This window comes from Macrosteles quadrilineatus, unplaced genomic scaffold (assembly GCF_028750875.1).
Source record: "Macrosteles quadrilineatus isolate MER2022 unplaced genomic scaffold, UCM_ALF_1.0 Scaffold_10__1_contigs__length_6754688, whole genome shotgun sequence".
Lineage (NCBI taxonomy): Eukaryota > Metazoa > Arthropoda > Insecta > Hemiptera > Cicadellidae > Macrosteles > Macrosteles quadrilineatus.
Genome location: NW_026542603.1, coordinates 5,647,180 through 5,674,258, shown reverse-complemented (window position 1 = coordinate 5,674,258; position 27,079 = coordinate 5,647,180). Strand labels below are relative to the sequence as shown.

At 34.8% G+C, this 27,079-nt stretch overlaps 1 protein-coding gene across 1 annotated transcript in view; it reads right to left on the bottom strand.

Moving 5' to 3' along the window:
* The window catches only part of LOC129004653 (uncharacterized), a 276,975-nt gene that overhangs the window by 139,736 nt on the left and 110,160 nt on the right, over positions 1–27,079 (bottom strand). The window contains exons 19-22 of the mRNA XM_054433204.1: positions 21,866–21,917; positions 21,315–21,676; positions 15,879–15,909; positions 3,206–3,600 (exon numbers count right to left, since the gene is read on the bottom strand). Of these exons, the coding sequence (XP_054289179.1) occupies positions 3,206–3,600; positions 15,879–15,909; positions 21,315–21,676; positions 21,866–21,917 (840 nt within the window). The remainder of the gene's footprint in view (positions 1–3,205; positions 3,601–15,878; positions 15,910–21,314; positions 21,677–21,865; positions 21,918–27,079) is intronic.

The following is a 27,079-nucleotide window of genomic DNA, read 5'->3' as shown; positions in this document are numbered from 1 at the left end:
ACGTAAATATAATTGTGTTATTAACAGCACTCGTTTCCTTACCGTGTACACGACTGAAACAAACTGATTTAAGCTATGGAGTAGGCCTACTGGCGAGTCTCATGATTGACCGCTGCTCAACTGGTCAATTGAAGATGTTGAGGAGAACGGAAAATGGGACTCCTATTTACAATTTGTGGAATATTTCTAACTGTTTATATTATTTATATAAAGGGTAGTTCAATAAAACGTACTCACTTATACTAATCCATATATTTAAAGCTTACAAATCAGAAACACGAACTACAATCATGGAACGAGAGAAAATAATTTATTTATAAAAATAAATACCTCTGCCTTAAAAAATAAGGTTGCCAATGACACAGAAAAATAGTACACATAAGATATCTAAGGATTATACAGCTATAATACTGATTAATTTTGATGTTTTGCATATAGATGATTTCTCATTATGGTCAATGAGCCTCTTAATGTTTCATGAATAATAATTTTCAAGAAGGATCTGTCCAAATCATATTGTTTCCAAAAGTTCACAAAACATTTTGATAATGTTCCTCTAGAACCAATAAACAATCCAATCACCTCAATTTTTGAAATTTTAAAATTTCGCTTGAAATATTCAAAGGTAGAATCATAATTTTTTTTTCTTTTCTTCATTTACTTCGTCAGCTTGATTTATGTTTGTTTCAAATCGAATTGTAGGATCAAGAATTATGCCTTTGTTAGTATCTCTTTCGATTAATAAAATATCTACTCTTCTGGTGCTTCCGTTAGAAGAAAGACAGTGTACTTCTTCTTGCACTTCCCATGTATTATACCTTTTTCGGAAGGCATTTGCTATGATACTTCTTATTTTGTGGTGCCTTGTGTTTCTTAGAAGTTCACCAAACGGACAGAAGCCTAGGGCATGTGCAAGGGTTTCAATCTCACCACAGGCATGCCTGCAGCGGTTATTGCCCTGACTTCTGCCGTGGAGAACACGCACTGGCACCACATTTGCAATCATTTTTATAATGTCTTTCCACTCAGATTCTGACAAGCCTTCTTTATTACTCGAAATGTGTTCAAAATGACCACCATTTAACCTGTATACAACGCTGATGTCACAGAACTGCAGACTGGACTACAAATGTCAGCAATCGCAGCAAATAACGCTGTGATGTTGTCTTGAAACTTGTTGATTGTAGCTGAATTTATTGAACAACCCTTTATTATTTATTTCAAATTGATCCATTGCATTTAGTAATTTTCCTTTCCCGAAGTAGTGTTAGAATGCCGCGACTTCATTTCTATATTCAGCATATTATGAAACATTGGGGAAACTCATTGAGGAGCTTATTTTCAGATCCTAGCCCAAAATATCTCCGCCATGCCAAAGTAAAATTTAAATATCGTAAATATTGTAAATAGTGTAAATATATGTTTGTATTGACAAACTCTTATGAGTTGACGCAATCTATCTGACAGTGTCGGCCAAGGGTGAAGACTTCAAGTGTTTCAAGTAAGAATAAGTACCTAAGTAAGTATTTCAAGTAATCTGAATTTGGTAAGAATTGTAGGAAATGAACGTTATCGCATTAGTTTTGGCTCGATATCTATAGCTACCGAGAACAGATCCACAGGTACTTTGTCACGGGATTCCATCTCTTTTAGTATTCCAACAGTTTTGATTTTACAGAAATGGGAATTTTATTACATGATCCTAAATGAACAAAATCTACTATGACTGGACGTGTAAAAATCGTATGTTCTGCCGTTAAACCCACTTCGCTAAATACAATAAAAGAATAGTTCAAGTTTACTTAACGAACAAGAAATCTTTACCATTATAAATCAAGGAAACTATATACAAAATTGCTGATTTGTCAATTTCCTTTGAGCGGGGTTATTGAAAATATTCGATTTCTAATCCATCAAGATATGATGGTTTTGCCTGTACTAGAGAAGTAGACCTAACTAGTCATTTCCCAAACAAAGAAAGTTCCCTTTTAATTCAACAGAATAGGCTGGTGCCACACTACCCCTTTCGCCGGTCCGGTTAAACGGGACCTTTTTGGAGGGATCATTCTATCTCATGGGAGCGGTAACATTGTTGCGGTTGCGGTGCGTCGGCGGGATCCACCGCATGCTGCTACGGTGTAGTGGGACGACCGGACGACCGGACGACGGGACGAAAGGCGAAACACATTAAGCTATTTCAATAATATGCTTATTTAAGAGAGCAGCCACACCATCCCGTTCTGCCGCACGTGTGTCCCTACTGTTGTCGCTATAACAGTGCTCAGCATGAGATGCTCGCGCTCTTCACTTGAAGAATGTTGCGGTAGAGGAGGAAGGTGTGACCACAGAGCACTGTGACATGGTAATGCAATGCGGTAAAAGCGAATTCCGCTCAACCGCATCCCGCTAATCGGGATAGTGTGGCACTGGCCTTACGAGAAATATTGTTCAAACAGCTTTTAAATTAAATTACAAACTTTACAGAATTACTAGATTGTAGAGTGATAGTTATGATATAAAACCAAGAGGTTTCGCGTGAGTATTTGCATCGTGAAGTATAAGTATCGATCACTACGGGTTACGACAATTCCATTCCGGGGCTTGATAGTTGTTTTCCATGCTTCCTATCGCTCTATTTGCCCCGGAAAGGTGACTTTCAGGATAATTAGTTAAATGCACTAACTGTAGCTCTACTTAGCTACTGTTCACCAATATGTTAAGAGAATTACGGTAAAACTACTGACAAAAAAAACTGACATATTCTAGCACGTCGCATTTCAACCTTCAAGAGCTATTTTTATCCAATAAAAAAAACATAATGTAAGTTAACACAAAACTAAATCTAGTAGTATATTACGTTACTAGTCCGGTAAATGGTGTTTTACCGTACGAGCACGCACTCTGGGCATAGCCGAGTGCGGGATTTTCGTACGAGTACGGTAAAGCTTAGGCTACCGGGCGAGTAACGTACGATACTTTACATCATACTACACAGAAAATAAAGTAAATTTTAAACTCATAACACATTTTATTTAGGACATAACATAAATTATGTTAGTTTTATATTTCTGAAAATAAAATAGGCAGTTGCAATTAGCTGTTCATTTCATCAAGTGCACGGTAAAAGTTCATAATGTAGTATGATGTAAATAATTTTATTAATATTTTCTGCTCGGAAAACGTAAATAATTGAGTTTCATTTTACCTTGGTCCATTTAATTTTTGTCAGGTCTTTATCATAGAACGCCGGTTCGATTTTGGTTAAAAAAACGAAGAAATAGTGGATCCTGGCGTTGTAGAGACACCAAGGGGTTTCCAGTTTGAAATGTCTGCCGTTTTGGGGGGACTCCGCTAAGGGCGCTCCTACAGTATAAGTGCCTGGATAACTGGATGCGAAATAAAATACTGAATTCACGTCCTTAGAACAGTCTAATCCTGTAATATGAATGGCTGATGTTTCTCCTGATCTTATGTCCAATACATGTTCCTTGTCACTACTTTCATAGCAATTGAGATTGTAGAGTCCATCGTCACTGATGTATCTGGCGACTAGTTTATCTTTCCGTATGCCTACTTGGTTCCCTCTGAGTATATGGTTTTCTGAAACAGTATGATAATCATTAGTTAGGGCCTACTGATATGGAGCAAACACTCTGGCTTAATGGACTATTTTACTTGTGATTAATTAAAGCAGAAATCTCGTGTATTGAGCTGTGTGGAAGAATCAAAACTAATCATTTTATCGTAATATCAACATCTATAATAAGAATCTATATCTATACTATAATACGAGTAACGTTTGCGCACAATGATTTCAAAAAGCGGCTCCTACGATTTCCTCAAAATTGTTAGCAATATCTTAGTTTCAGCTTTGACTATTTTCAGGCTAAAAACAATATCCATGCTAGCCACTGTTCCGGGAAAATTCGTTCTTCGTTAAAAACTTTGAATGAAATTTCAATATTTTTAACATTGGTCTTATGAAAAACTAGGTAGCCAAGACAGCTTTACAAACAGGTAATAACTATTTACCTAACCCGCCATGTTAAACTTCCCTATCCCAAGCGTGATTTATACAACTTCCTTACTTCTCGAGTGATGTAAAGTATCAAAAACTCACTCGGTGATGTAATGAAACCCATTTAAATAACATTGAGTGATTAACTTAAAAAATATACCTCTATGGAGCCAACGACGTTCAACGCTATAAATCAGCTGTGCTCTTGAATTTTATTGTTCTGTTTTGAAGAATTTTCCTAACCTAGCTTTTGTTTGTAAATGAACGTTTACTGTTAGAAGATGAGTGAAATGGATGATGATTAAATCAAATCAAATCAAATCAAAATCTCTTTATTCCTGAATTAATTTACATGTTTGTTAACAATTGTGTGTACAGGAAAAATAATTCCCAAGTAGACTATCCGTCTGTGTTTGGGAATGAGTTGCTAATACAGCTATACACAGGTCCATAAACATTCAGGAGTACTTAGACACTTAATTATGATAGTAAATAATAAAATATTAACAAGATCAAGAGAGAAAAAAACCTAATTGCATCGAAACATCCAAAACTCAAATCTAGTGATTGTAAGTGGTATTTAGCAATGAAGGAAAAAAGTGATTTGGTGACGCATGAAACTGCAGAAATTTACGAGTACAACGATTTGAGTAATCCCTCTGATTGCTCCCTGCCGATATTTAAAAGCCAGCTCATGACTCTACGCTTTAACACAGCGACGCTGTCACTCTCCGCCTCAAGAATATGTGAAGGCAAGTTTCTATACAATGTATGACAAACGTAATAAGGTATAGTTTTAAGGGTTGAATGGGAGAGTCTGGGAAAAGAAAAGCCGAAGTTAATGTTACTTCTAGTCAAATAACGATGTTGAATAGGAGAAAAAACCGAACATTTATTAAGATTTATGAAAATAAGAAGATTTTTTATGAACAATTGTCGAATGTTTAGAACTGGAAAGTCGCAAAACAGTTGCAAGGAAGAAAATCTAGAGTTTTTATTTAAAATAGTTTTGATAACAGATCGTTGAACGACAGAAAGTGGTTCCAGAACCGTAGGAAGGGCACCACCCCAAGCCAGGATACCATACTGCAACACCGACTGCACGTAGGCAAAGTACACGGTCCGCAACTGCTGTCCCGAATTAATATTGTTCGTAACCTCCTGTATATTGTCGGGTCAGGTAAAATCTTGTACGTTACACGTTACGCAAGAGCGTGTTTACATCACTTAGGTAAATTATGCAACACGCTTCCGCTCGTTACACAACCTTCACCTGCGTGATGTAAAAACGCTCTTACTACACTTGTAAGGTAAATAGCTATTACATTACAAGTGTAGTAAGACCGTTTTTACATCACGCAGGTGAATGTTGTGCCACGAGCGGAAGCGAGTTGCATATTTCACCTAAGAGATGTAAACACGCTCTTGCGTAACGTGTAACTTACAAGATTTTACCTGACCCGACAATATACATAGGGTTTACGTATAATATTTTTTTTTTCATTATCCATTTCACTCATGTCTAACAGTAACGTTCTTTTACAAACAAAAGCTAGGTTAGGAAAATACTTTAAAGCATAACAATAACATTCAATCGCACAGCTGATTTCTAGCGTTGAACGTTGATGCCTCCATCTATATATATAATACGCTAAGCCGATTTTTGTGAACAAAACTCCTCCCTCATTTTTGGACCGATTTTGATGATTAAAGTGTCAAAAAAATTGCCCTGATCTGTAGTTTTGCAAAGTGTTTTTCGTTTTTTGATATCTTTATTAGTTTGGGCAGGATCTTCCATCAAAGTTGAGTTTTCTCCCTTAAGATTAACATGGGGGAATCTAAATATTTAATTGGAAACTTTGTATCCACTAATTTTTAGAGAACGGCTGGGCGTAGAAACTTGGTAGAGGCATAGACTAACCAACACAAGTAGACTTCTCATCCCATTGTAAATTTTGAAGCACGTTTTTCGTGTCTAGTTCATGTAAGAGACACAAAGGCGCTAGTATCGATGAAACTTTGTTTCCGTTATTTTAGGGTTAATTTCTTGATTTGTGCTTTACTGTTTGGTTATATAACTAGGGGACAAGTTATTGTTTATGATTAGATCGTATTATTTGGTTAAACGATGTTTTAAATGGCTGTAATAACGGGAAACAAATTGTAAACAAAACACGACCTCTACATAAACCGTACATGAACTAACCATAAAATTGTCTTCAGCTGTTCCATAAGGATGAGAAATCTACTTAGGGAGTATGTTTTATCTATGGTAGAGGTGTCCAAAGAAAGGTCTTGGTCTGTAGATGAGTTATCAAAAGAAAAACTAAGTAAATTCGCTTAGGGCTCTGCCCCAGAAGCCTTTAAAAATCCCCCTACAGATTTGTTTACATTTTGGTCATGTGGATCATTACTTATTAATAAAACAGCTGTTAATTTTAAAATTGTATTTTTAACAACACACATTTATTGGGAGTTACTGAATTGTCCAAAAGAAGTATTTACAATGTTATTTTCTGATTTTAAAATTGATTTTCTTCTGTATCATGTCATGTGTTTTAATATAAAGTTCCATTACAAAATCAGTGGAAAATCCTTTTATAACTCCTAACTCTTACAATTATTTCTTATTGAACTATCTTCTATCTATTTTACAGGTTGATTTCTGCCTCTCTCACACCTTTTCCCTATATTTTATCATATTTTTCTAGACGGATCATCATAGGTTCATGAGATTATTGTCATACTGTACATGCTTTCAATCATTGGAAAAATCTTCGATTGTGTAATACGATACAAAATAATACTGCAGAAGGGCATGGTGCCAAATTGAGCCGTGTCCATATTTAAAAAATGAATAATTGTTTACAGCAACTGGATAAAACATTTTACAATATTTATTTAGAAATATGTGCATGATTTAGAAAGTCATTAAGCTGGAAAACTGCAATATACTGCAGACTTTTCAGAGAGGTTACTTCGATTACAGGTAACAACCAATTAACATTATTTTTTGCTTTTTGGAAACGCCACATTACTATGTCATTCGTATTATTTTTTGCCAATGAAGCTGCACAACTATATAAATGAGGAGGCCCCTAAAGTTCAAGAATAAAAGCCAACTTCACTTCAAGTATATTCCACTACACCTAACATTCCGAAGAGAGATTATATTGACATCTTTATGTAACTGATATGGCTGAGACAACTAACTGACATCCCCCATATCAAGGACAGCTTTTCTCAAAACTGTGCTAGAGGGTTATTCATTGGCTTAGAAGTATGATACGAACTGACGCGATGTGACGAAGGGAAAATCAAACTTACACTGTAAAGGATATACCTCTCTTTGAAGTTAGAACGTGTCTTCCCAACAAACAGATTTCTTTTTCAAATAAAATCATAGATTAATCTGAATTACACCAATGAAATCACGGAAGTGTTTAAGTACAAAGATCCATCAATACGATTTTAATACTATTTAAAGGTATACAGTATACGTACAGTATTGGAAATATTTTATTCGTTGAATGATCAACCATATTTGGTAACTAACACAATTAATATCATTATTGTTTTTACACTTATTAATCTTTAAACATTGCTAAATGCTCAAAATATGTATAATTTTCATTTAATTTATCGCAGTTAGATGAATAAGCGTAAGCCTTGAAAATAACCGTCGATTTCGACAGGTTTCACCTAGTAGAGGTATATTTTTTTAAGTTAAGCACTCAATGCTATTTAAATGGGTTTCATTACATCACCGAGTGAGTTTTTTTCAACTTTACATCACTCGAGAAGTAAGGAAGTTGTAAACATCACGCTTGGGATAAGGAAGTTTAACATGGCGGGTTAGGTAAATAAATAAATTGTCACATATGCATATTACAAATCATCTACAAATAGTACAGTGGAAAATAACTTACTATAGTTTTTATAGTAAGTTAAGTAGTTTTTAAGTAAGTATTTAATAGTTTTTAAGGAAAAAGAAGTTACGCGGCGCGCGTTGTTGCGCCAACAATTATTATTTTTTATATGGTAATTTGTTCTTTACAATCTATATCTTTATACATTTATCAGGTGTATGAATATATAAGTTTTTACTTTGATAAAGGTTTTTACTTTGTATATCTACATATTTAATACAGTAGGGGAGAATTTAAACTTTGTTGGGTGCACAGGTGTGCTGAGATTAGGGTTTAATATATTTGGACTTATCTAAAAGTAAAATATTTTCTGTGCTGTTTTCTGGGGAAATATTGAGGCACTATTTCAAATTATGACTAATACAGAATGTGGTGATTATTCAAACCAACAGTTGGTGAAATTAAACATCTACTTTTAAATTATATTTATTTGTAAACATTGTAGTTCCAAAAGTCAAACATTGGACCCCTTAAAACCCTCTAGTCCAGGAGCAAACTGCACATATCCAGCTTCCGTGGGATTTTTTGTGAAGGGAATGTGTGACTATGTGAAATCTCTTTATTATATGTCAAATAATGGTGAAGTACCGGGTGTTTACCCTCAAATTGCGGGGTTTGGTTTTTATGACGTCGTAAATCCAAGATGGCCGCTATGTGTGACATCTATTCATTTAATTAATAATAACTCTTTTCAGAGTATAATAATCAAATTTTAATTTACACCATTGAATTCAGCTCAAAAAATTAAACAATTCGGTGTTTTGAATCATGGCTCAATGACCATTGGTTACCGTGATATTGAAGACTGAAAACACAGAACATTGTCCCCATTTTATCCTTATGGGGAAAAATAAAATTGCATATCTCGCTTATTACTCAGCATATCTTAATAATAATTGGTAAGTGGCTTCATTTAGTAGAGATCTACTTGATTATGGCCTAAATCCCCAATTTTTACATTTCCGTGGCAGCAAACCTGCATACAAACTTCCAATGTTATTCTTATGGACAATCCCACGGAATACAGTTTGCCCCCCGACTACTCTGGGGTGGAGCCCTTTTGACGGATCTGCTCAAAGATTTACACAAACCATCCTTGAAAAATTCAGGTTTGGAGTCCATAAGGTACATACATACATACATTGTTAATGAGTAATTTTATATATATGTATGACCATTGATTAATCTTTATATTTGTGCTATAACTTATTTGTAAAGATTAAATGTCACATGTAAATAGTGATGAAAATGTTGTACTGAAATTGACTATTTTTATTTTGACTTTGATAATTGACAATTTAATATTGGTGCCGAAACTAAAAAAAAGAACCATGTCTTACAGAAAAAGTAAAAGAGAAGTTAAACCTCCAAAAAGGTATACCCCGAATCAGAATGAAAATCATGATACTGACAAATTATCAAAGAATGTTTCTGAGAATGGGAACAATGACACTCAAGGAATAGCATTGAGACAAACCAGCATCACTTCTATTAGTTCAAGGAAAACAAAAAGTAAGTCTACAACATCAAGCAACAGGAGACAAATGGAAATAGAACTTGAAAAATTGAAAAAAACTGGAACGAGAAATTGAAGAAAAGGAGCTGGAAAGACAAAGACTGATAGAGGAGAAGGAAATGGAGCGACAACGACTGGAGAAGGAAATGGAGCAACAACGGCTGGAAATGGAGCGACAAGGGTTGGAGAAGGAAATTGAGCGACAACGGCTGGAGAAGGAAATGGAGCGACAACGGTTGGAGAAGGAAATGGAGCGACAACGGCTGAGAGACAAGAGGGAGCTAGAGCGACGTAAACAAATGCTGGAAATAAGGGCTTCTATGCAATCACTATTGGCAAATAGTAGTCAAGTCTGCAGATCTGAGGTAAGCATAAGTCAAAGCTTAATATCTCAGAGAGAGGAGAGAGAATCTGAGAGTAAAGTCGTAAAGTGGCTGAATGATAATGAACCGACAGTTCATCAGTGTTCATCAACCGCTATGACCACGGCTGCACAATTACTAGCAGATTCAGTCAAAAAAGCTATTCAACCAACCTCTCTTTGCCGCCAACAACTACCAAACTTTAGTGGTAGACCAGATGAGTGGCCTATGTTCTTTTCTGCATTTGAAAATACCGTAACATTGTATTCTGATGATGACAATCTAGCTAGACTTAGAAACTGTCTTGAAGGCGAAGCCTTTAAAATGGTGAAACCTCTTTTTGTTTCCAGTAAAAACTTGCATGCCATAATCAAAACATTACTGATGCGTTTCGGTAAGCCCGAGTTTATCATTGAGTCTATGATGAGCCAAACTAGAATGCTAGCCCCTGTAACTGAAGACGATATTGTTGGCCTCGTCGAGTTTTCTACAACCATTCTTAACTTTACCTCTATAGCCGAGTCCCTTCATATGGAGTACTACATGACAAACCCTCAACTACTCAGTGAACTGTTAGGAAAACTGCCTTATCAAATGAAGTACCATTGGGCTCAACATGTGAGCAGTATGTGTTTAACTAGACCTAGCCTAAGTGATTTTTCAGATTGGTTAGAGAGACAATGTTCTATCATGAGTATCTATTTTCATCCAAACGAGGACGTCCAGACTAGAAAGAAAAATGACTTCAAACCTGTGTTGACCAACTCCTCAAAAGCAGCAGTTCCCGCAGTTGGCCCACTTACCTGCGTGTTCTGTGGTGGTAAGCACGATAATTACAAAATGCTCTATACATCGGTAAGCTGATATTTCCGAAAGGTGGAAAATGGTAGGTGAGAAAAAGCTATGCTTTTCTTGTTTCAAACGACATCAACTTAAATCAAATCTAAAAGAGCTTGCAGTATAAACGGTTGTGAGCTGTACTATCTCTGTACTGTAGTCTCTTACATAACTCCAATCTTGAAAGACCTCCAATGAAAAGAAATGAGGGAGGGTTAAAATCTAGAGATGAAGTAATCGGTAATCATTTTGAGAATAACATATCAAACCGTGTTTTGCTTCGTGTTTGTCCTGTCACGTTGTACGGTCCCAAGTCCCAATGACCCAAGTCCCAGGTAGATACTTATGCCCTTTTAGACGACGGCTCGACTGTATCACTTCTGGATTCATCAATTGCCGATGAACTTGGTATCAAAGGTGAGATTGTTCCTTTGACAACATGTTGGTCTAACAACACAAGACACTTTGAATCTCAATCAAAGAGAATAGATTTAAAAATAAAAGGATTTTTACGAGGATGAAATCTTTACATTGAAAGGGGTTAGAACTCAGTCCAATTTAGAGTTACCACACCAACAAATAGACAGTGTCAAATTGAGGAAGAACTGGTCACCTAGACTCGATCAACCAACCTCTTCCATTAGCGAGTGTCAGGCCCACTCTCTTGATAGGCCAAGACAACTGTAATCTAATTCTAACCCGTAAGATTATTGAATGTCCTACTAGCGCCCCAGTACTGTCATGGTGCCTTCTTGGCTGGACTCTACATGGGAAGTGTGCACAATTCAGAGATCGTGTGGATGAGAATTTTACCCTACTCTCATATGAAGAATCTTCACTTCATGACATGGTAAAGAAATCCTTTGAATTAGAGAAATATGGAGAAACTAGATCAAATGACCTGAAATTGTCAAATGAAGAAGTACGTGGAGTGTCAATCCTTGAGGATACCATAAAGAAAACAGGAGATCGTTACGAAGTTGGTCTTTTATTGAAAGATGACGAATTTAATTTCCCTCCAAGCTATGACAATGCTCTGAGAAGATTAAATACTCTTGAAACGAAAATGGAAAAATATCAGGAATTTAAAGAGGCTTACACAATCAAGACTGACGAACATATGGAAAAAGGATATATAAGAAAACTCAGCCCTGAAAAGTTGCTATCATAACAGGTCAAACATTCTATCTACCCCACTTTGGAGTATCAAACCCGAACAAACCTAACACAATAAGATTGGTTTTCGATGCTGCTGCTAAATCTCACGGAGTCTCGTTCAATGATGCACTACTCAGCGACCCTGACTATTTGAATCCATTGCCATCTGTGCTGTTTAAATTCCGGTTAGAAAAATTTGCTATCGTGGGAGATGTAAAGGAGATGTTTCACCAAGTAAATATAAGAGATGAAGACGTTGACTCACAAAGATTTCTACAAACCCCCAGATACCTACATAATGAAAGCCTTCGGAGCAACATGTTCACCAAGCTCTGCACTGTTTGTTGTAAACCCACAATGCAAGACAGTTTCACTCTTTGTATACTGAAGCTAGTAATTCCATACTGACTAAAGAATATATGGACGACCTGCTAGATTCGACCTACACAGAAGAGGAAGCTAAACGACGTGTTCAAGAAATAATTGAGACACATAGGACACATGAGACACATGGAGGATTCCAAATTCGTAACTGAATGTATAACTAAAAACAAGTACTTACGAAAATTCCTGAAAACCTGAAAACCTGAAAGCCAGCCAAGCCAAACACTTGATGCCCGATACTCGACTTCCTACAGAACGAGTACTTTGATTATGGTTGGACTCTGAATCCGACTGCTATTTGTTCCATCGCAATGTCGAAAAACTTGAATTTCTCGAATCTGAGTATCCGACGAAACGAGAGATTCTTAAAGCGGCTATGTTAATTGTTGATCCCCTAGGTCTGATTTCCCCTACCATAGTGAAAAACAGACTACTGGTTAAGGATATATGGAGAACGAAACTAGGTTGGAATGATGTTGTGACAACTGAACTCAGTCTGAAGTGGAAAGCTTGGATGGATGAAGACAAACTAACTATTACACCTGGAATTAACGACTTGGCAACAATCGTAGACAAAAAAAATGATGAAAACAATGCACATAACACTTGGCCCCTTGGAGGAATATCTGCCCTGTACACCGGTCGAGGTGGACAAGTAAGAGTTGTTGACATCACAACACCAAAAAGTACTTTTCGGCGTCCGATGACATAATACCAGTCTTTCTTTGCCAGAATTTTTCTGTCTACAGCTCAACATTGATTCTATAGTGGCAGATCCTCAACGAAAAACTTAATAACATATCATGACGACATTACCACGGATAGTGTGTATATAGATTTCTTAAAGGCATTCGATAGAATCATCCATGATCACCTTATGGCTAAGCTTGGTATTTTGGGAGTGGCTGGACCTATGCTGAAGTGGTTTCGGAGCTAAATTAGTGGACGCTGCCTTATTGTGAGATATAATGGATCTGAATCTGAAGCCTTTCCTGTGTTATCTGGAGTGCCTCATGGCTCTCTTTTGGGTCCTGTACTGTTTTCAATCTTTATTAACGACCTAGTCCATGCTGTCAAGGATTCAAGAGTGTTGCTGTTTGCAGACGATGCTAAAATCTAAGTAACAACGAAAAGAAAGTAACAACGGACTTTGAATGTGAGGAGCTGCAGAGTGACTTGAACATTGTGCTGCGGTGGTGTTCGGAGAATGAGATGGAGTTGAACATATCTAAGTGCGTTGTACTCTCTTTCTCTCGGCACACGAATGTAATGGTGTTCAACTATACCTTATTCGGTTAGACTCTACACCGATCTTCTACAGTGAAAGATCTGGAGGTAACTGTTTCCTCGAATCTAAGTCCAGAACCTCACTTAAGAAACATAAGTAAGAAGGCTTATTCTGCTCTGGAATTTGTTGTCAGAATGTGTCGAGATGGGTTTTCAACTCCTGCTCTAAGGACTTTGTATGTGCAGCGGGTCCGCCCTTTGTTGGAGTACTGCTCACCAGTCTGGTCACATACAATGGTTTGAATACAACTCTACAAGTATGTTTGTAGGGAAGGCCGTGAATTATTCTGATAGCTCTCCTTTGAAGGCGAAAAAGGAAATGGGGTCTTGTGCTTTCACCACCCCATAGTGCAACTGCATATATCATGTGTGGATAAAGTACACCATAGTAAGCAGTAAGAAGGACCTCTTTGTTTGAAAATTTTGCTAGTTGGCGCAAAAGAAATATTCCTGAACTAATCTTTCTACAGACAGAATCAATGTGCGGGTTGAAACACAAGTTCTCGTCCAACAACAGACCCAGGAATTTTACTTGAGCAGGGGTTTCAGTTTCAGTATCGTCCAAAATAAAATTTTGTTTGTTTTTGGTTTTTCTAATTGAGAATTAAACAAGATGAGTTTTTGTTGGATTGATTTTTAGGAGATTTTCATCGAACCACTGCAACAAGCAACTGGCTTGTATAAAGGCACACATGTCTAGTTCGAGTCGGTTTGGGCTAGAGACAGCGAGAGAGGTGTCGTCAGCAAAAAGACATATTTCACCCCTTTGGAATCAACTTCACCCTTCTTAGAACAGAACATTTGATATCTTTACTGGTTTACTTTATTGGTTTCTTGTTTGTCTCCATAAAGCTTACACACAAACATTTGTAGGCGATTGAATAATTCCTGGAACAACCCAGCTATTTTCCAGTTCTTGAAATATTTTCTGACATTCTTTGTTCCTTCGTAACATTTTCAGTGCTGCAAACTTGCCTTTACCAGCAAAAACACTAACAGTGTCGCAGCCAGTGAAAGCGCGTAATCCAAATAGCGATTGACATACGTCTTGGCCCAAAGATTCCGCAATCTTATTAATGTCCAAATAAAGTAAATCGAAATGCCAAAAACATGTTGTTCAAATAAAAAACTCTGTATTTTAAAATTTAAAGTAATTTAAAAAAAGCTTATATATAGATAATGTTTTAATGTAAATTTATGATCTACATACAAAACTGAATAAAAAATACCCCCGCCGCAGCAAACCTGCAGACTAAGCGAATTTCCATTTCCCTGAATGGATTTACACTATAATCTCTCCTTAAAAATATCACATTTATTCCCTATTTAAATAGAATCAGTTTTACACATACTTAGGTTTGCTGCAACAGGGAGGGTAAAAGTGTTTTGATGTAAAATGTTAATAGCTAGTAAGAAATAAAAACATTTTCCAAATTTGGGCAAAATATGTTTATAAACAAGCAAACTACAACAGTTTACTTATTCTCCATAAGAATAACATGGGAATTTTAAATTTACAATTTTTTGGAATTTTCTCCGTAACCATTAGGCACATTATAACGCTTCAATATACTAAATAATTTGTTTTTTAAGCTCTACAAAATAGTTTAGAAAGAAATTACAAAATTTTATGTTTTTAGGTCAAAAATGGGAAAAACCCATTTTTACCCCATAAAAGCCCCCATAAACCCTTGTTCCCATGGTCCGACCATGCTGGTTCGCGAACTCGTTCGAATAAACGTAGGTTTACACGTTTGTACCAAATTTCATCAAAATCGGATCATTTTTGCTCGAGTTATCGCGCTAACGGACACATATATATATATGAATTTGAACGGATGGTGTTTTTGGCCTCTAGGGACCTCAAAACTAAAAAAAATCGGTCCCGGGTCCGAATCACATAAATTCTTGATCTAGACATAAAACTATACAAGAAAAACATTGATAGCACGTGCCACCTTGACTGGTACCTTCTTACAAATATATAAGACAAAATTCAATTTTGTTATATAAAACCTACTATTTTGTACATAAAGCTACTACTTATGCATTGCTATCACATATATTCTTAATCTACACATAAAACTATACAAGAAAAACATTGAAAGCACTTGCCACCCCAGGTGTTACGAAAATATCAATTGGCTCATGTACTATTAACGGAGTTGGACTTACATAGTGCTAATAATTTTATTTGGGTGTAAATAATTATACTTTAATAATTATACTACTATTTTCAAGCTTAAGACATATTATTTCATACAATATCAAATTTCTTGTTATGTTTATCTTGGATTAAATTTATATCTTCTACTAAAAAGGGATACCAATTTAGCATATTTTCTTAACAGATAAAAACACTATATTATAGTCTCATCATTACTTACTTTTCAGTGTGCATCCTTCCATTATAGGCTCCTAAAAAAGGTTTAAATATGAGTAAGATTTAAAAGATGTCAATACAAATTTTGCTAAATCTAAACATCATGCGTAATTTTTTTTTTTAACAGATCTTGCGTGCCGCACTAAAACAACTGCTTTTACAGCTGACCTTTACTGAAAACATGGATAGGGATGCCCTTGTCAACCATTATGTCTTGATTTTAGTAAACGGTACTGTTCTAACGAATAGTTCATAAGTCCTGGTAGCCTTAAGAGGTCGAACAAAAATGTCTAACGATTAACTATAATAGATAATATAATATAATATAATATAAAGATAATATAGTAAAAATCACAAAACTATGCCAAGTAATAAAAAAAATTAAGTCGTTAAGTCAACTAACAACTAACTAACTCTAATGGACAGTGTTAGATAACTAGTTGTTCTACCAGTGCTCCGCACCAAACAGGGACATTTTGTGGATCTTCTGTGCCTTGTCCACTGCAATCTGCTGGATGACTAGGTGTTTAATCAGACATATGATTTCCTTCCAATTGGAGCTTATAATGCTCCTCCCAAACTATACAGTTCTTGTTTAAAATATAGGAAGAAACATTCGTATGCATTATCAATTAATTACTGTATTATTTTAATTGTAGAAAGCTGAACTTAATATGTAATCAATTGGAGATACACAAATAAAAGGTTTGAACGCTAAAATTAAATACTATCCCTCATCATAAGAATAACGTACTGTACCTGTCAAGGTGCAGACAATTTATGGTAGTAATCAAAACGTTAACTCGGGAAAAAAATTTAAAAAAAATTATGAACAAAACAAATACAATAGCTTTACAATACAATACTCTTTAATATTTTAAATGCGATTCGATTCAACCCCTTAATAAGGGTTAGTGCCCTTAAGAAAGAAGTTTTCAGTTCACGTCAAGACCTTTCCTTCAAGTTTACGTTTGATATTAAGATAAATCATGACTGCAAGTAAATATAACTAACCACATGTTTAATATCAAAAATCAAAATAAATGTTGTATATTTTAACTAAATTACCTCTAAAAACTATGAATATTTATTGATTATATTCAACGAATCATGGCAAATAATTATATGAAAAATATTTAGATAAATTATTATTATTAAAATAAGGTCCTAATAAGAAAGCTGTATTTAACAAGAACTAGCTGTTACCCACGGGCTTCACCCCGTTTTACATCATAGGTATTAATAAAACTATTGATTGGTTAAGTTAACCTGAAATAAACAAAATAAAATAAAATAAACAAATAATCACACCTGATTTTAATAAGGCAATAAATTGAAAGAATAACAAACAAATAAGTACAGATGAGGTACCGGTATTTTTAACATTAGGCATATGAAAAGTTTCCTTTAGAAAAGAATTTAGACATTATTTTAAGGGCAATTTATGACATAATGGATAGTTTTGCGCAAGGTTTCTCGTCATGACGAACATTTTAAGTATATGGTTAATGGGGGTGTGACTTGCAGTTTTCTCAAAAGTTCATGGGTACTTTTGGCTTTATATAAAGATATACTAAAATGTATATATATGTACAAGTTCCCTGTATACTCTGTAGATGTACCATAGCCCGTAAGTGTTAGTGTTATATTGTTGAAGTAACCCTGGAACAAAGGGAAAGAAATGTGCTACAGTGTACCTTGGTGAAGAAAGGATGTGGCAGTCAAATCTTCAGTAATTTAATAAGTATTATTTAAAAGTATAATAAATTTAAAGAAGAAGAATAGAATATTCATACAACATAAACCTGAAGAAAGAAGATTATTACAGAAGAAAGCTGTTAATATTTAATATAAGTATTAAAACCATCAATAACAGTTCTAACAACCACCTTGTTCCTAGTGAACTATAATTTCTCCTCAAAAACATTTAACATCCTATTCAAAGCTAATTTTATCAAAATTTGAAGCAAAATCATATTTTCAACTATAGTAATATATATTTACTATCTAGAAATTCAATTATAATTGAGCGGAGCGAGCGAAGCGAGCGAAGCTCTTATACTACACTCCTGCTTTTTTATTACAAATACTCCTCCTGAACGGCTAAAGCGATCTGCATGAAATTTAACACAGTCATAGTAACCAACCATGGGAAGGTATAAATCTGAAACGGTACAAATCGGACCATAGGACTTTTCCCTACATGAATGCAAACTTTTGGAAATTTAACATGGGCCTTATGGGTTAATTGGTCGCCATGTCATTATTTGCGAGTAAACACTAAAAAGTAAACAAGAGCCTCAACATTAGTCAACAAATCTACCACATGATAAATACAGTACAAAAGAAAAAATTGGATAATACTAAAGAGCATATTATAGTATATTGTATGTAATACGAAATGATTAACAATCAGTTCTATATTGAGTGATTAAACTCCATGCCGTTTATATTTAATTGTAAAATGGTTCTGTTCTTTTTAACAACAATGAATAGTTAACTAATTAGGCCTAAGTTTATGTTGCTTGGAGAAGGAGAAGATAAAACGAGGTCATTAAAAAAACACTACAACATAATTATACCAACAAAAATCACACCGCCCTTGATTTGCAAGAAACTTTGTAAAAAATGTTCTTGTAGCTAAAAATACAAAATCGTTTTACGAAATGAAATCACAATCACGTGGTTTACAGGTAAGGTTTAAGACTAAATGGTGTAACTTAGACAATAAAATAGTTGTATTGATAAATTTTATTGCACAATAGGGAAATTTTGAAAGTGGTTGACGACAATTTCTTACTTTTAACTGCTAAAATAAAACTAGACCTAAGTTATAGGCCTATACTAAGTGAGGCTAACCCCAATCCCTCAAAACAATAATACTGGTAAACAGTTATTGAGGTAATAGAATAGGTGAGTTTTATGAATGTTCAATGCAAATAAGTCTTCTGTACAAATAAATGATTCTTTTTTTAATAATGAAGAAAGAAGACATTGAAAAAAATAAAGAAAAGCAAATTCTACATACAATGGGTAATAATAATATAATAATAATCGTTATTGCCTTTTAATAATACAGGTATTGCTTAGGCCTACCATGATTCATTTGCAGTATCGAAATTATTGAGCGGAGTGAAGCGAAGCTCTTATACTACACTCACTGCCTTTGTTTTACAAATACAGGTCAGGCTCCACCTGACAGGCTTAAGCGATCTGCAGGAAATTTGGCACAGTCATGTAACCAACCATATGGGAAGGTATAAATCTGAAATGGTAATATTCGGACCACAGGACTTAAACCAATAATAAGGGTTGCCGGAATTAGGCTGATGCACCATATTGCGTTTGGAATCTGTAAATAACTTACAGCATTTTATGTGAGCAAGACGTGCAATTAATGTAGACTTTGAATATCTATCTGATTGGAACATGTTCAATTCCTATTTGCAGTCTACAAATAGGAATTCCACTAATGTGAACCAAATATAACACAATTCGTTGACTTGAACCCGACGTATCATTGACTTTGAATACTGCACATAGACATCCCATATAAGTGAAGCAGAAGTAGGCCTAAGCCTACCATTGACTTCGGATACTGCAATTAGGCATTTTATTTATGTGAACAAAATAAATGGACCATGGATTTATTGAGGATACTGCAAGTAGACTATTCATTTACATGTACCATTGGGTTTGGATACTACAAGTAAACAATCCGTCTACGTGAACCATACGTACTATTGACTTTAGAATCTGTAAATAGGCATTCCATTTATGCGAACCAAATATATCATTGGCATTGGATACTGCAAGTAGACATTTAATTTATGAGAACCAGATGAAACATAGAATACGGTTCCTGCAAGTAGACGATTCATTCACTTAATCCTGACTTATGATTGACTTTGGATACCTCTGCAAATAGGCATTCTATTTAAAATGCAAAAAAATCATTGATATTGAATATGCTGGCTCCGCTCAATATTGCAAGCAGACAACTGCATTGTACACCTAGTTATATTTTTTCCATAGGCTAAGAACTCTTCTAAATTGCATTATTATTAGTTAAGGCTAAACTATTAAGGTAAATTAAGTAGCCGATTTCCGTGTAAAAGATCAGAATTGCATTACCCTAACTGGCTTGAAACTATGCCCTGAGCTAAAAGACTATTTGCTCTATCGAATTGTTAGTAAGCCCATGAACATGGCCTATAAAACCTATCTATAAAATCTAATTGACCTAGCCCATGAGAAATATTGTAAAGCGTTTGATAGAATAAAATACTTTTGTGTTGTAACCAGCCTATTTTTCATTGGAATTTGAATCACTTATTATTTAGTCATGTAATCTCTTTCGCTAATCAAAACTAATAAAAATAAAATACCCCCGCCGCAGCAAACCTGCAGACTAAGCTAGGTTGCTATTCTTGTTATTATTGTATAGTGCTATTTTTTTCCAATCATTTCATTATTGTTATTATATTTTTATGCCAAACAGTGCTATTTGCCAATGTATATTATTGTATAATGGTGTCTCCGTATGAAATAAATAAATAAATAAGCGAATTTCCATTTGCCTGATTGGATTTACACTAAAATGTCTCCTTAAAAATATTACATTTATTCACTATTTAAATAGCATTAGTTTAACGAGTATTTAGGTTTGCTGCAACAGGGAGGGTAAAAGGTTTTTTTTGTGAAATGGTAATAGTTTAGTATAAAATTAATGCATTTTCCAAATTTGATCAAAATATGCTCATAAACAAGTCAACTACAACAGTTTACAATTTTCTCCATAAAAATAACATGGGTATTTTAAATTTAAAATGTCTTTTAATTTTCTCCGTAGCCATTAGGCGCATAATAACACTTCAATATACTAAATTGTTAGATTTTTTAAGCTCTACAAAATGGTGTGGAAAGGAATTGCAAAATATTATGCTTACAGGGTGAAAAATGGGAAAACCCAATTTTTACCCCATAAAACCCCCCATAAACCCCTGTTCTCATAATCCGATCATGCTGGTTCGCGAACTCGTTCAAATAAACGTAGGTTTACACGTTTGTACCAAATTTCATCAAAATCGGATGATTTTTTTCTCAAGTTATCGCGCTAATTGACACATATATAAATAAATATATATATATATATATATATATATGTATGTATATGAATTTGAACGGATGGTGTTTTTGGTCTCTAGGGACCTCAAAACGAAAAAGTAAATCGGTCCCAGGTCCAGGTCTTACCATGAGTACTACGGTAATAGCTTATTCCCTATATGGGAAATTCGCTAAAAATAAGATCTAAAACCCAGTTGGTTGGGAGACTATGCAGTATTTTTGTACACAGCTTAGCCTACAGTTTTCTCCATAGTTCGTGATCCTTATTAGCTTAATAAATATATTTCTAGGTTTAACATTTCTTTACATTTACCTGATTCCATTTTGAATTTTCCCAGGCGTTATAAGCAGGAAGATAGGTAACTCCCTTACATTTTCTACAAACGCTAAACCAGGCATCGGCTGATGATTTTACAAAGACATACTCTTCTCCACTTGTCTTGTCTCTTTTATCGATTGTAACAATTATTGATTCAGATGGAGAGTCTCCCTTGGGGGTGCAATCATGATTTGCTATTGTAAGAACGTGAACTTCGTCACTGAACACACTAGAGTAGTATTTGTTGTCCGATGATCGTTGGCAAAGTAGTACAAATCGAGGAGCGTATTTCTGTTTGTACATTGCTACCAGAGCCCATGACGCTGTACTAATGTCTTCCAGTATTATTTCCATACCTGAAAAATCGCACAACAGTAGATTTTCAGCTAAATTGTTTAGCTCAGTTATAGTTTCATGAATTCAATCGTCTGTTTTATTTTAAACTTAACATATAACGGCTTATTTTACATAGGTTACACTAAAAATTTTTCCAGAAAAATTGGGGCTTGATTTTAATTGCAAACTAAATACATAGTGTAACTTACTTTTTATAATATTCTTGCCTTCTATGTTATTGTTCTGGAGATGTCCAGTTTCCTAAAAAAGAAAATTCACTTAATTAAAGTTATACATTCCAAAGATTATTCCAGAGAGATATGAGAATGACGAAGCCCAAACGATATATCTTTATATCCAAACGAATTCGTGGAGAATTAACTGAGTATGGAGTTTTAAGAATAGACACTGGGCGCACACTGATCCAGCATTTCACCTAAAGCAAAATATTCTACAACGCTTTGCTTCAAGTGTTTTCCTTCTTCAGCGCTCATCGAGTGTGCGGTAGGTTCAAGCACGTCGCAGTATATTTTCAAACAACAGAATTATTTGTTCATTCGTTTCTACAGTAGTGCCTCAACATGTTTGACGAGGAAATCAACGTTGCCATTACTGTACGGCAGGTTTTACAAACGCTGGACCATGAAGACAGGAAAACATTATGTTCACACAATCAATCAGGGGACAGCCATTAGGTCTTTCTTCTCAGAAATTAAATCAGATACAAGATAATTTAACAATTCAAATTTTTTAATATGAGTGAAGTGAGAGTGGTCAGTGAGAATAAGGAATATAATAATGTGTGGTGTGTGAAATAAAATGATTTTTTATGAAATTATAAATCACAGTTTTTTATTACATATTTTTGTTTATTTGGACATGCTGAATAACGTGACAAAGTTTGTTCATATGGACTCTCCTATTAAGTCCAATGCTTTTCTTCAAATTAGCCATGAAATCCACTCGAAATGCCACCCAACCCGGTACGGAAATCAATAGTTTTATTTAATACTGTACTTATGAAGTACATAACCAAGCATCTTAGAAACTTGTAGGTTGTTTCATAAAATATCAAATACTAGAGTACCCGTGTGGCTCAATGAGCCGCATAGTATGAAACATAACGCCGAGGAAAAGGTTATGCTGAAATTCGAGTAATTCTAGTTACATCTTAGAGTTGTTTAAAGACTTGTTAGAAACTAATTTTAAATGTCTGTATTTGCATCATCAAGGTTCACCTACATTATTTCTGCTCTCAGTTTTAACTGATAACTAACTTCTAATGAATGCTAAATGATCTGTTTCAAATTGAGTTAACATGATCCTACAAAGTTTTTCCACCATTGAGAATTGAAGAAAACTGTTGCCTTGCTGATAACCTGTGTTACGTAATTTAAGTTGGGTCATTTTATTTCTTTGACTTGAGACATCCCCCTGGATCAACGAATTTTCTCCGTAGAGAATCCTGAAAAGTGGGTTAATACAGTATCAACCATTTCATCTGCACCATTTTTAACCACCACAAACTCGGGGTTACCAACTGATCAGCCATAATCTGCTTTGAATAGGCTAAGGCAGCAACGCCATTGAAAGATGGTTAACGTATTTTAACGTGTTGTCTGTCAGTCACAGTATAAGCCCCGCATCAGAACGTTCTCACGTTGTTCAGTGGAGTTTCTATTACGGTAATACCTGTCCAAAAGTTTTGAAAGTATGGATTCATTTGTCAAAATAGGTTGGATAACTCTTGTAGCTTTAAGATTTGGTTAGCAATTTTCATTTTTATCTTTTAGAACAGTGTATATTATTTGCCTCTCCTGAATCATGAAAATAAACTTGACCGTAACTACTCTACCGTTGACTACATAAACACTAATTCCTTCACTTATGTTTGGTCTAATATTGCCACTAAAACTTTCAATAGCAAATGAGTTTTTAAAACTTCTTATTTTTTACTTGATATGTCTGGATTGTGTTGGTGAATTCAGTCAAAATACTTTGTATATAATTGTCCGAGGAACTGGCAACATAACCTAGAAGTAAACAATCCATTTGCGTTTTTCCCAATTGAAGTAGAGAAAAGTAAACAATAAAAACATAAGGTCCGCCATGATTTGGTATAATCTTACTACTTGAACTTATCATAGTCAAGGCATTATTATAGTTTCTAATAAATGTTTTGAAATATCTCGATCTGTCAGTGTCAGAAGTAAACATTTCTTGCATGCATGCATTCATTTAATCTGACATTAGGCAAGTGTACTTCACTTTACCACCGTGACAGCGGTATGTGCTTCGTATATTTTATCACTTCCAAAGTAAGTTGCATAGCAGAGCTGGCAAATATTATTCATCTCACCAAGTGAATGTGTATCTGGATGGGTATCTGTTGGACCTCTCTTTTTCTACTCTCCTCAGTCCTCATACACCTAACATATCTTATCATTAATGAATTGTCTCATCCTACCATTATCAATATTTATCCTTTGAACTTGAGGCATTTTCTGTTCTTCTAACAAAACTGATTAACTGTTTAACTTGTTCTTAACCTACTGAATATTACAAACATTAATATTTACTCCAAAAAAGCTAATGAGTTTCTTTTTATAAACAACGGTTTTTGTTTTAAAATTTGTTCGATGTATTTCTTTTGGGGAAAACTTGGCCTTTGAGAGGGTCTCACGCCCTTAAGAGTAGTAATTTTAAAATTCTAAAACCTTATTGCAAAACTCCACATTGAGACGAATTTTTTGACACCTTAAACGTTGAAATTGGTCCACTAATAAGAGAGGAGTTGCGTTAACAAAAAATGGCTTCACGTATTATTATATACTAGGTGAAACCCGTCGAAATCGACGGTTACTTTCCAGGCTTACGATAATTAATCTAACTGCGATAAATTGAGTGAAATTATACATATTTTGAGCATTTAGCATTGTTTGAATATTAATGAGTGTAAAAACAATAATGCCATTAATTGCGTTAGTTAGTAAATATTTTTGATCATTCCACGAATAAAATATTTCCCATACTGTACGTCATCGGAGTTGTGAGTATGCTATCTGGTATCTCTTCCTTTGGAAAAACCTTTAAATAGGTACCTAGTATTGAAATCGTTTTGGTGGATCTTTTGTAGTTAAACACTCCCGTGATTTCATCAGTGTTATGCAAATTAATCTATGAATTTATTTGAAAAAAGAAAATCTGTTTGTTGGGAAGACACTTTCTAACTTCAAAGGGAGGTACATCCGTTACAGTGCAAGTTTGGTTTTTCCTTCGTCACGTCGCGTCAGTTCATTACGTACTTCTGTGCCAATGAATAACCCTCTAGCACAGTTTTAAGAAATTGGTTGTGAGGTTACTGTTAAAGCTGGCATTCCTTGACATGGGGGATGTCAGTAAGTTGTCTCAGCCTTATCAGTTACATCAAGTTGTCAATATAATCTCTCTACGGAATGTTAGGTGTAGTTGAATATACTTTAAGTGAAGTTGGCTTTTATTCTTGAACTGTTAGGGGCCTCCTCATTCATATGCTAAAAATAATGTAAATTGGCTGTTACGTAAATATTGATGTTTACATGCATTGTTAATCAACGTATCTTATAAATGATGATGTGATCTAGTTTAAAAGGATGATCTTTCAGTCATGACAATAGCTGCTTAGACTCATTGCTGTATTTACTCATTGGGCCATTTTTACAGCCAAAATGTCGTGTTATTTTCAATAATGTTACCAACCCAGTGGGCCATGGTCCGTAATATAGGCAGACACCAACTCGTAAAATAGATTTCAGATGATCAATAAGAAATAATTGTAAGAGTTATTGTGATAAAAGGATTTTCCACTGATTTCGTAAAATAACTTTATATTGCAAAACATGACATGATACAAAAGACAATCAATTTTAAAATAAGAAAATAACATTGCAAATACTTCTTTTGGACAATTCAGTAACTCCCAATAAATGTGTGTTGTTTAAAATACAATTTTAAAATTACCAGCTGTTTTATTAAAAAGTATTATCCACCTGACCAAAATGTAAACAAATCTGTGGAGGGATCTTTAAAGGCTTCTGGGGCAGAGCCCTAGGCTAATTTACTTCGTTTTTCTTTTGATAACTCATCTACAGACCAAAGACCTTTCTTTGGACACCTCTACCAAGTTTCTACGCCCAGCCGTTCTCTCAAATTAGAGGAGGCAAAGTTTCCAATTAAATATTTTGATTCCCCCATGTTAATCTTATGGGAGAAAACCTAACTTTGATGGAAGATCCTGCCCAAATAAAGATATCAAAGAACAAAAAACACTTTGCAAAACTACAGATTAGGGCAATTCTTTTGACACCTTAATAATCAAAATCGGTCCAAAAATGAGGGAGGAGTTCTGTTCACAAAAATCGGCTTAGCGTATTATATATATATATAGAAGATATATATAGATATATAGATATTATCCTAATCCTTATTCTATATCTATAAAAGAGGAACTATGTATGTATGTGTGTATATATGTATATACGTTATGGACTCCAAAACCGCTCGACAGATTGTAATGAAACTTTCAGGGATTGTTAAGCATCTTTCAAGGATGGTTCAATTAAAGTTTGGTGCATATCCGTCAAAAGGGCTCTGCCCCAGAGGGTTTTAAGTGGGCCAATGTCAGTCTTTTTGATCTACAATGTTTACAAATAAATATAATTTAAAAACAGATGTTTACTTTCACCAACTGTTTTGTAGGTTTGAATAATCACAACATTCTGTATTAGCATTAGTCATGATTTGAAATAGTGCCACAGTGTTTCTACAGAGTGCAGCACAGAAAACTATTTTACTTTTTAATAAGTCCAAATGTATTAAACCCCAATCGCAGCACGCCTGTGCACTCAACAACGTTTAAATTCTCCAATGTTAAATATTAAAACATAAAAACCTTTATCAAAGTATTATAAACGTAAAAGGGATTACTTTTTTTTTAATTTATGGCAACAGCTAATTTGCAACCAAAAGGTGAGTGAGCGTAGCGAACGAACATCAACCTGGAGGCGAGTAAGCGTAGCGAACGAGCTAACCTGAAAACAAGTGAGCGCAGCGAACTATTTACAACCTGAAGGTGAGTGAGCGTAGCGAACAAACTTCAACCGGGACGTGATAGAGCAATGCGAATACTTATGAAGTTAAGCGGGGCAAAGCCCGCGGGTACAGCTAGTAATATTATAAACTAGGGGAAACCCGTCGAAATCGACGGTTACTTTCAAGGCTTACGTTAATTCATATAACTGCGATGAACTGGGTGAGATATATATATATTGAGCATTGTTCAACGAGTAATAAGTAAAAAAATAACAATATTGCGTTAGTTGCCAAATTTGGTTGTTCATTCAATGATTAAAATATTTCCTATCCTGTACGTCATCGGAGTTATT